General features: G+C 33.7%; 1 protein-coding gene across 1 annotated transcript in view; it reads right to left on the bottom strand.

Moving 5' to 3' along the window:
- Positions 1–5,197: 5,197 nt before the first annotated feature.
- SARNP (SAP domain containing ribonucleoprotein) overlaps positions 5,198–12,232 on the bottom strand; it is a 76,663-nt gene continuing 69,628 nt past the window's right edge. Inside the window, exons 10-11 of the mRNA XM_032210213.1 lie at positions 7,563–7,652; positions 5,198–6,048 (exon numbers count right to left, since the gene is read on the bottom strand). Of these exons, the coding sequence (XP_032066104.1) occupies positions 6,007–6,048; positions 7,563–7,652 (132 nt within the window). The 3' untranslated portion in view covers positions 5,198–6,006. The remainder of the gene's footprint in view (positions 6,049–7,562; positions 7,653–12,232) is intronic.

Raw genomic sequence — 12,232 nt, 5'->3', positions numbered from 1 at the left:
TATGAAAGCTGACATTTCTTCACATCATCAACAAAGCAAAGCTTCATTAAAATCCCATATTTTGAATTCTGCTTGGAAACCGGCCAGTATAACAGCAGACTAAAACTATTGAGATAGAACTTCATCAATTGGTTCCCCACCCGCCAAAAAAAATTCTTAACAGATTTCACTGTATGCAACTCTCAGCATATGTGGAGCATAAGAGAGAAAAACTGCAAGCTTTTCAAGGACTTTGCAAAGCCCTATATGGCACAGAGCCAGGTAATCTGTGGGACCATGTCTCCCTGAAGTCATCTACCCACCGAGTCAGTTATGGTGGGCACACTCCTAGTCTCTTCCTTTAAATACTGCCATCTTATGGGATCTACGAAGCATGTCTTTTCTATGGCAGGCCCTGCCCTCCTCGGCTCAAAAACCTCTGAAGACCTGGCTGGTATAGAATAAAATGGACAAAAGGATTTAATAGAGGACTTTATGTTAGAACCTTAACTTAGTGTCCAGTTTTTTTAAAATGTTTATAGTTTCAATAGATATCTGTATTATATTATTATTGACATTGTTTTAATTATTGATTGGGAACTTTCTACAGTTTGACATAAGATGGATGGTTATATAAACATTTTACATAAATATGTCATCATTAACTTTATAGAGTACTGGGAATTGTAACTTGTCAACATCCTCAGGCCTATAGTAAATGAATTTGCAGTTACGTTTTTGAAATAGCAGACATTAAAAATCTTTGAAAGTAGCCTTTATACAAGTGCACAGCAACTGTTTAGATTGGATATTATTTAAACTTGAATAACAATGTCCAGACCACAGAATAATACCGTACATATATTTATACTATGTTTCCATTGAATAAAAATGTTCCCAGACTTATACCCGTTTAATGCAATCCAATTAAGAGTAAGTGGAATACATTTGCCTAAAAATATCAATCACTTTTATCAATCTTCTATGCAACATCAAAGTAACCAATGTAGTTTCATATTAAAATCAGTCCTGAAATCATCTTAATAATTTTCTAAAAAATTGTTTGAATGCCAAATATGTCAATTAAATAATATTGTTAAATCAAGTTCCTTCTGCAGTGAAATCAACATGCCTTGTTACATACAGCAAAATCCTGGGTGTGCATTGCCAGGAAAAATAAATTATGTCCTATGTGACTCATTCTCCAATACACATATTTATCATTGCAGGCTTAAAGCAAATCTCATCTCCTTACCCTAGGGCAGTGTAATGAGTTGCATTCTCTAAAATCTTGTAGCACTAATGCCACAATTCTGAACTATACTTCTTAAATCATGGTTGTATGTGCTTTTCCTATCATGCTTTTCAAAATATCCCCCCCCCCAAAAGAGAAGAAAGGTAGTTTCTACATGTGATCTTAATAGTTATGTACCTATAAAATTAGCTTTTAGTTCTTTCCAAAGTAGAAGGGGACTAAGTTGAATTGCAGATGTTCAGAATTTTGGATGTGAAATCACTTCATTTGCCTACTTCCAGAGATAAAATTGTGTTAGAACTCAGCAAGGGGGCAGGGAGCAAAGGAAATATATTTCTTTTTAACCAACTCCTTCCTGGCAGACATCTAAGATGCTTTTCTCTTTTTGTTACAAACAAATTTCAAACCCATCCACCAAAGGCTGGAAGGGTGGGCGAGAGGCCAATGGGGGGGAAATACAACAATGCAATTGGGAAAAACACATATTTTCTATTTTGTTATGAAGGACAAATTATAATCATTCTCCTTTCTGACCTATAGTTAGACCTATTGCATCTAGAGTCCTAGTGTCTATTTTTGAAAAGTGACCATGCTGAACGTGGGTGCTACATAGTCTTCCGTAGCTCTCACACTGCAAGTCTTGGACATCCCTTTCTTTTCCTGGTTTTCCCACACTTTCTGCCGCTCATTGTATGCCTACTGCTTTTTTTTATCTGGCTATTCAGCTCAAATTAGTCACGAGCGGCCCCCAGCTTAGAGAGGAAAAATAAATTAGGTAGTGTTTTAAACAGAGTTTGATTAGCTTGATCCCCTGCTTTTTTTCTGCTAAAGAATGAAGTAACCCTCACCTTTTACAAGATAGCATTTTGAAATATTTTCCCCAATGCAGAAGTAGTACAGATGGCAAGAAAGACCTCTGAAAGATAATTTCTTTTTGAATGATAATTAACAGGATCCGAACAGACCAAGTACATAGACCAGGAGTTTTTTATATTAGCACTACTGCCAAAATAGGTAATTTCATTAAGCAACACACCTAAAAACATTTTATTTTAAGCCCAGGAATGCAGTCATGATAAGATGAAAATTTACTTATAATAAGAGTACAAATATCCAACCATAACAAATACTTGACCATACATAGTTCTGAATCTAGCCATGTAGATTTCTCCTTACCAAGAAGCTTGCCATGAATTGCAAAAGCATTCTGATTTGATAAAGTCTGCATGTTATCTTTTCAGATACCCCTGTCACTGACTCCTATTCTCTTCATTAAAAATGAGATAATGTGTATCCATAATCTTTTGCTTCGATATGATGGACAGAAGGGAAAGAACAAAAATCATACTGTATATGAATACATTTAATAAATAAATAAAAATATCCTGTATTAGAAAAGGAAAGCAAACATTCTTCTACTGACTTCACAATATTAAATAGTATTAATTAAATCTGGGTAAAAAGAAATGTATATAAAAGCAGTTAGTAAAAGAGATCATGTCACCATAAATGAATTTATTCTGCTAGCATCCAAGAAATCGACTGCTTGTGTCCAGTATTGGATGACTGCAGGAAAGGAGTGTTTAATTTGATTATTTCTCAATCTGTCCAAATCAGGATTTATATTTTCTAATCTGAAAATCCATCAATGAACCACAAAGACTAAATCAATGCTTTGCTTGCAGTCCATTAAAGCTAAAGTAACACTATTCCAAATACAAACCATTTCAAGAAACCAATGGCTAGGAAGTAGGAAAAATTAGAACAGTAATCACCCTTTATCAAGAATGTGTTGTTCTCCCAGTAATACCTGCTTTTCATCTAACTACCTCAGCGGTTAACATGTAAAATGAATATAACCCATTCTTAAAGAATTCATACTTTGAGTGGCAATTTTGATGCACATTATGGTGGTCAACGGAACCAGAACACACCCCTTCTGAATTAATTGACCAGAAAAGGGGGGAGGGAGAGTGCAGTTGCTTTGAACTCCAGTTTTTACGGGCAAAGTTGAAAAAAATTGAGGAAGATAAATGTAATGTTGGGGTTTATTTTTCAACAAGTAATATAGAAGACAGTTCATCCTACAATAATTATGCATTATTGAATATAAAGGTGAAGTTATCCTTGATTCAAAGCTGATTCTGATAACCACATTCACTATTGTATTTATATCCAACCTTTATTTTGCATAATCAATCCATGCACATCAAGTACCTTCCTATTTTTCATTCAGTACAGAGATGTACTGAGAGGTACTGACACACAGCCAGCTTTTATATCTAAGGGCTGGAATTCCTGGTCTCCTGCTTTCTAGTCCAGCATCTCAATCACCACACCAAATTGGTTGACTAATATGCTTGCAGTTTTCTTATCAGTATAATGGAAATAGCCTGCTACTGCCTTCTTCCACAATACTTTTTCAACTTTTAGTTTAATCTGTAGCCCTGAAATTCCCAGATGGTCTTTCATTTTGAACCAAACACACTTAGGTTCTAGGATCAGTCAAGGTCAGATACAAAACAAAGCAAAAGATCCAAAGATCCATACAGCAAAATGCTTCCCTATGTTCTAATCCATTTCTTTTAAAATTACTGTTTTTGATCAAGGTACCCAATCTTTCAATGCAGGTTGACCTCCTCATACCACTGAACACTTTAAGAGTCACACTTTCTTTGGTGACAAAATCTGCTCCATAATTAGAAGAAAAACTATGCAATTATAAAGCCTGGTTTTTAAAAACAGGAATATAGGAATATTCTGATCCAACAAAAACAGGTTTTCTCTTGATAAGAACTAGACACAACCACTGTGTGCATCATTTATAGCTCTGTTATATATGGCAGCAAGTATAAACAACAACAACAAAGCAAATTCTGATGCATCAAAGAAGCAGGGAATGTATTTCCTTAAGCAGTTTTATTATGAAACCAAAAATGAAGTGTTGTACTGGTTTCAGTACAACCTACAAAACATTTCAAAGGAAGTAACCCAATTGTAAAAAAGCAATTAATAAAATATACATGTTATAAAATTAAAACACAAAAAAAAATTAAACAAAACTTTAGGATATATAACAAACAGCTACTACTACATAGCAAATAAATCATTGGACTGTTGCTCAAAGCAGGCTTAAATAATGAAAAACATAAGCATACTGTCAAACAGACTAATTTCAGAATACAAATGAAGCATGAATGCAGGATCAGAAATATATACACACACACACACACACACACACACACACACACACATATACACACATATATACACACATACATACATATATATACATATATATATACATATATATATATACACATACATACATACACACATACACACACACATATATATATATATGTATATATGTACTCAGACAAAAGGAATTAACTATGAGATACAGTATATGTGGAAAATAATCTTTAAAAAAAAAAGGGTAAAAAAAAATTCCCAAAGAGGCCAAACCTATTACCATTCAAAGCAAAAGTCAATCAGTAACTGTATAAAACCTCTCATAAATCATTAAGATTGTTTTTAAAATACAGACTGTCCTAACAACTTCTTTCTATGAAGGATGATACAGATCTGCAATAAAAATTAATGTTTGTTTAGTCTATTTTTAGTTTAAAAAAAGAGATATACATTTAGATGAAGACAAAATCACCCAAAAATATATTCCTGCTCACCTACACTTGCATTCAATTTCTAAAGCTGGTATGAATAATTTGTTTATCATGAAATAGGATGTAGTAATGTAAAAGGCAAGAAGTTTTCTCCAAGTAGTTGTCTTTAATAAATTGAAACACTAAGCATCAGATATTCAAAATACATTCAGTTCAGAGAGAAACATAGAACACTGTATTTGAAAATCAACTATGAATTTAAAGCTTAAAAAAGCTGAAGATGAATATAATATTTTGTAATCATTTTATGCCTATTGTTTTTATAACTTTTTGGTACTATTTTTAACGGAGGAAATTCTGTATTCATGACAAATTTTAAAAGTTTTGAGGCATAGTTCTAAAGGTTTACTATGAATAGTAGTAGGAAGTTGTCTAGCTATGAACATGACAATTTTACTACCTTTACACTGGGATGCAATTTGTTTTATTCTGTGGGCCACTCATACACTGTAATTGAACAATATGTAAAAAGTTCTATTTTAGCAAAGGATAATGCAAGATCCATCTTAAAATTCCATAACTTCATCAGCTTCAATATTTAGTAAACATATAACTCCAAGGAGAAAATGTTTCACTTTTTAATAAAATCTAGGCTTAAGAGTAATCAGAAGAAACTGATTGACTTTATGATTGGAATTTATAAATGAAAGAAAAAAATATTTCTTAGCTAAAATTAATAGAAAATTTGAAATGCCTAGGCAATGAATGCCTACCTAAAAATGCAAGGCATGCCCAATTACTGATTAAGTTTAAATGGAGCTGAAGGTGACAATTCATAGTAGTTGGGGAATCCCTTTGCAGAGCTGCCTCTACTCCAAAAAGAAGAAGCAATGTGTACTTTGCATACAAATGGCTAAAAAAAACCTATTAGATCCAAATTGGTTACAACATACATAAACAGAATATTTTATTCTGTACTTTTCCGGTCCAAAAGAGTGTGGGGTGGGGTGCAAACAGCACAACTCAATAGCTAGCTTTGAAATACAAAGTCAAAATGTGTGTGAGGGAGAAACTGTATTCTTCCTTAGAGATGGAAGAATGTTTAAAACATACACCCTGAACAAGTAAATACTAAGAAGAAGATCATCAGACAAGGCCAAAACGTTCTGCTCTTTTTCTCTTCTTTGCCTGTAAATAGGAATTAAAAGATGAATTAAAAAAAGTCAAAACCAAAGGGAATGGCAACTCTGAGTATGGGTTTTGGCATAAAGAAAAACAGAAAGTCTATAAGGAGTGTAACAGTATATGTCTAAGAAAGCATCTTTCATATCAGGTTTCACAAGAGGCACTCCTATTGCAATGGGGGCATCCAACTACAGTCAGAAATTAAGCTATAAAGCATGAGATACAGTGACCTGTTAGTTGCTTCATCCTGCTGGTTTATATGAGAAAGTTTTGCTTGGAACAATTACCATTTTACAAGCTTAGAAAGCCTTCTAAGCAATAGGAGGTGGGAAATGTAAAAGGCCAAAGGGTTAACACTCTTCTATTCACAGAGAAGGCGAGTGGGACACAGTCAAATGCATTGAATACACTCATGCATCTTTGAGATATGCCTCTAAGTCAATACACCAGGGGCATATAAATCTTAATTTTTACCACGATAAATAGCTTAGGGGGCAACACAAGTCCTAATCAAGAATCTCCAGGGAAAAGGTGTCATTTAGTACATACAATACTACAAAAAGAGCTTTTTGTTTCAGGCACACTCACTAAGTGCCCTAACGGAAAAGCATGGAATCCCTCAGACCACAGCCCAGCCACCCCCTTCACTCCAACTGAACAGGCAGATCATTCTACAGCTGCTATTTCATTTTGTGAAGCAATGCTTGCGTTGCATCTAGGGAAAACAAAAAGCACCCCACAGAAGGTGCCAATGAAAATAAACTTTCTCACTCAGGGTCAATCCAATATCCAAATATTGTTCCCTTTTGTAAGTGAAATTAAAGTTTAGCAAGAGAACTACTTGTGGACGAGATTAAATCTTAATAGTGCAATCAACCCAAAAACAAAGTTGCTGAGCCAAAAATAACCACAACAACCCTGCATACTTTGAATAGAAGGAATCATAGGTCTGATAACGTAATGGCAGATTCTTGTCATCAAGAATTTACAAAAAGATAAAAGCAGTAGCAGTGTTTTTCTAACAGTGGAAGAGACAATAAAATAATCTTGCATGCATGCCATGTGATATACATAAATCCCACATTTTAAAAAGCACTTTTTAAGCTCTACAATGGATAGAAAATTAGTCTGGATCTTCAATCCCTAATTCGAAATCATCTATGTTGATAACTAAATGATCCTGGACAACTCAGAAGGGTAGACATACAAGATAAAACTAAACTATTCCAAGTTTTATATCTATTGTAGAAGTTAATGACAGGAAATTCCAACTATTTTGTTCTTCAAAAATTATCCAGCAGAGCAATAATATGAAAATATCTTTAAAGAGAGAAAAAAGAAAATTTCTGATATAATCCAAAATTATTTATATTTAAGTTAGTATACAATAATTGAATGGGACTATGGGGACTGGGCAAAGAAAAGCATAAGAGTCACACAGTGCCATCTTGTGGAGTGCCTGACATTATTTCAATTACAAAAAGTATCAGCGCCCAAGATGTTATAACAAATGTTACCTCTGAGTCTTCTGTAGTTCCTGCTCCAGCTGAACTTGTAACAATGCCAAACCTCTCCTTTCTCTTTTTTAGTTTTTCATCATCTTCGGTCTATAGAGAAAGAGAGTTACACATTTGAATGTAGACCAATAGAATAATTTTAATTCCTATCATCTTATTTTGCTACCTGGAGGTTCAAACAATTGATAGAAGAATATTCACAACTACCTGTTATTGCATGCATTAAACAGACATTCTCAATATAGACAATATACAATTATAAGATGTTGATCACAGAAACAGCCAGAGCTGCTGATTAATCAAGTTCCTTCTACTTTGATTGTCTTTCTAGTAATTAAAAACTTTATGCTAAATCCAGAATCAATGAAAATGTCAGTTGCTACTAGAAAGAGACAATGATGTGTAATACAATGCTAATTCCTCTTGCCTAGCTATTTACAGCCGCAAGGAAAAAAGAAAAGAAATTGAAATGAATGTTGCAAGCACCTAATATTATTGTGCTTCTTTTAATCCACAGGCAACAGCAGGATCAAAGTACTCACCTATTAAACCAAAGAAGTTGATAATAGTTTGACCTATTAACTAATAATTTTTAAAATATAGACTGACTTTCCTCTAAAATTAAGAATTTAAGCTAAAAGCATATCATTTTCTTTGCAGGTTTAAGGTGTTTTAGGACTTTGTTAAAGATAGGAAATTATATACAGCAATGGAGAGCATAAAGTGCTTTTATAACATTTTTAACTACAGAAAAAAAACCTCCTTAAAATAGAGGATGTATTTTTTATTTTAGTACAAATAAAACTTGCAGAACTTTAGAAATTACTTAACAAAATCTGATCATTAAAATTTTCAGGACATGAAAGAAATAATTAGAATGAGAGAAATAGCGCACCTGAAATTTATTTCTGGGCAGGTCATATTTTTAATTTAATCCATTTGCTACCATTATTGAAAGCATTTGCATTAGATGACTTCTATGGCACTTAACTTGCCTTCATAAATTCTGTTTCAATTATTTTCCACCCTGAGTGAGCAAATAAATGGTGTGGGTTCTTTGGATTTCTTCAGCTGATTTTCCTGTAAGCCTGGGGCTTTTTATTCTTTTAACCTTTAACCATGTTTGTGGCTTTGGCCTAACAGTAATAATCAAGGCCATCTATTAACCTTTAAGAGCTTCTATGTCATCCATTTGCCATATAAATTCTCTTGTGCTATTTTCAGCTCTACAAGATTGTCCAATTACTTTGCTTTCCTTCTCTAATTTTGCTCACCAGTTCATACAGGGTATTTTCAATCTTCTCCCTATCCTATTTGATAATTTAGTAATGAGGGGCTTAGAAGTAAGTAGAGTCAAGGAAAGGATGGGAATGGAAATGGAAATGTAACCACATAAAATGCTTAATTTTATTTGCTTGGCTCATTAATCTCACTTGAATGCAAAACTTCCCATATCCATTATGGATATATGTCACTGGCTAGGTTATATTACAATTTTATGTATTTATTATTGATTGAACTTATACGACTGCTTATTTCACAGAGTGGCTCCTTAATCAGCAGAGCCAGGTCTTCACTAAATCACTAAATGTTGATGAAATATCAGGACTATATAACTATATAAAGCTTGCTTTCTTTCATATTTCATCTATGCAAATATCTTCTCTGATTGAACTTAATCATCCAAGTAATAATTGACTTTATTTATAAAAAAAGGGCAAAATGACACTTATCAACCAATTAGCTCATAAACTCACTCATATCACTGATACATTATGCAACTTTTGTCAGCAAAGTTGTGCTGATTACATCATGAACAAGGGTCAGCATTGTCTTTGCTATGTTGACTATTTTCTTAAATAACAACACTACAGCAATTAAGTTCAAATTTGCTAATTATAACATCTTAATCAGTCACAGTAATAGTAACAACTGAAAATTTTAATTAAAATCCAGCAGTTTCTCATGGGATTCAGACAATAGCAACAGTGTATATGAACAGGTATAAATCCTTTCTATACACTTCTATCTTTGGAATGGCTCCTGTCTTAACTCTGTGTCAACATCTTCATCAGATTTTATTTTCCAATGTTAGAAAAATTATTTAGTTGAGGGGGAGGTCCAAATCGGGACTGAAATATTATGCATATGTAATTCAAAACTGAAAAGTATGTTCTAGGCATAAATGTTTTGGAGTTGGGGATCCATGGGAAGTAAGCAAGGTTAGCAGCAGTATTGAAGTGGAACTAGGCAAAAGCAGTAGCTGGAAAGGTGGGGGGGGGGGGGGGGAGAAATAGATTGGATATACCACTCTTGAATTCAATAGTAATAGCAACCAAGGGGAGATAAGGGAAATGAAGCGGCTGGGAAGTGATGTCTATATAGGTTAGATGTGCCGTACTTGAAATCAAGGGGAAAAGGAACAACTAAATGGAGGTAGAGAAAGCAAGTGGCATTGGATATATTGTGTTGGAATTCCAGGATATTGGCAGTGAATAACAGAAGTTAGAAAAAGGAAAAATCCAAATGGAAAACAATTGGAAAGATTATGTGAAACACCAGCCTTGCCTAACTTGTCCTATAAAACTCTTGCAAATTTTGTTCTGGCCCAAACCAGGAACCATCAAAATATTCTGTGGTTAGGATATTTCTGCTTCGAATAATCCAGCTGAAATTCCAGACTGAAATTATTTGTCCCAGGTTTATAACAACATGTATTTTCTATTTTAAGTTAATACTTAACTTTCATAGATTAATTGATTTGACTATGTGCTGTCAAGTCAGCATCAATGCTTAGTGACCATATAGACAGATCTCTAGGCTAGTCTTTCTAGATATGACATAGAATATTTTGGGACCTATAATAGTTTGGCTAAGAATGCCAAAAAGAATAATGAAACGTTTTCTATTTAGAGCTTTTTTTTAAAAAAAAACTATCTAACTGCCCAAACAATAGAAACTGCCTTTTTTAATTTTAAGGTAGGGCAAAAATACGTACATTTAGTTTCATTATGCTAAACAATATATCCCAAAGGATTTCTTCTAAGTCAGGAAAACAGTGGATTGTTGAGAGATATGTGGGGACAAGGGAGAGCATTCTGAAAACTATTAAGTATTTGCTGGGGAAAAAACAAACAAAATTTGGTTTCTTTTGATTTACATTTCAACCCTTTTAAAAATAAATATAGCTAAAAAAATTAATCTCCAATAATAACGTTTGGGGAACCCGGGGAAGAAAAATACAATTCTTGATCTCAGGTTGTGCATCTCTGTTTTATGCAGATAAAGGTCGTTACTTTACATACAAATCTAACTTTGATATTTCCTGCTTAAAGGGTTTTCTTCTAATTGATAACTTATTAAGTTAACAAAGACATATGGTACTTTAAAATAAAGGGAAAAAGATGAAACAAAGGAGAGGGAAAAGCACTGCCTGTATTTAATGGCATTCCTAAGGGATGTTTTATATAGCATACTTCTGTTTGCTCGTAAATGGATATAAAAAGTGAAATATAGTATCCTTTTTATTTATTTTGCAGAGCTACTGTGTATGTACTGCCATTAAAATATATGAATATATATGAATAAAATATATTTCTTCAACAAAGATTAATCTGCAGGTATAACCAACCAACCAACATTAAATTTTTGGTTATTTCCAACTCTACAAGGAAAATATACACAATGTAATGGAAATGCTTATCAAAATTAAACATGTATTTTACATATATTTCAATATAGCATTAATCTTTCCCAAACCACATTTGTTTAGGTCAAGGATGGTAACTGTGTTGTATCGTCAAAGCCGAAAGAACATTTAAGAACAAAATAGCCAAACCACAACTTTAAATGAATGAACATATATAATGGGGCACAGAAGGGGCTGTAGTGAGCTTTTTATTTATTTTTCTAGTGAGCCCTTATAATCACCCCGCCCCCACTCGCTGCCTGAAGGGAAAGTGTGTAACAATCCCACTAAATCAACATGGTTCTAATGATCTCCCTCACTTGACCCCCTAGTATACTAGTGTCAGATGCAAACATGTTACAATAAACTTCACTCCATCCTTAGCTCCTCACTGACAGGTTTTGATTCATGGGGTGCTGAAACCCATCTGAGGAAAATTACCTCTATCAAAACACTTCTATCTCAGCATCTATCAAGCTTTGCTATAGCCCTGGGGCACACTTGAATGTGCACGTGGGCATTTGTGCATGAGAAGTGGGGGTGGAAGCTGACCTTTCTTCTGAAATGATACATTTTTTGAGGCTTGTGATATTAATGTTTTCTTCTTGTACTGCTCATGCAGAAAGCTTTGAAGAACAATCCCACTTATTCTAATAGGAATCTGAAACCTGAAATATGGCATAGAGCCTAGCATTCATAGTCTCCAGACTATTCCATTGTTTTATTAAAAAAATCAATGTGTTAGGAAAACTGAACATTTGTATTATGTATATGGTAACTGGCATTGTAAAGTATATTAATCAACTTTTAGCCTCTTTATTTAAAAATATTTTCTGGGAAGAGTAAACATTCTGAAAGTTGATGGAAACTTAATAATGAAATGCGAGACACATATGGGATTTCAGCAGCCAAGGATTTCTCCCTTCAACTACACGATTTCCTAAATAATAGTTTATTCCATGATTCTTGTTTCTCTGCTATA

This window comes from Thamnophis elegans, chromosome 2, assembly GCF_009769535.1.
Source record: "Thamnophis elegans isolate rThaEle1 chromosome 2, rThaEle1.pri, whole genome shotgun sequence".
NCBI lineage: Eukaryota > Metazoa > Chordata > Lepidosauria > Squamata > Colubridae > Thamnophis > Thamnophis elegans.
This window is presented reverse-complemented; position numbering and strand designations above follow the sequence as displayed.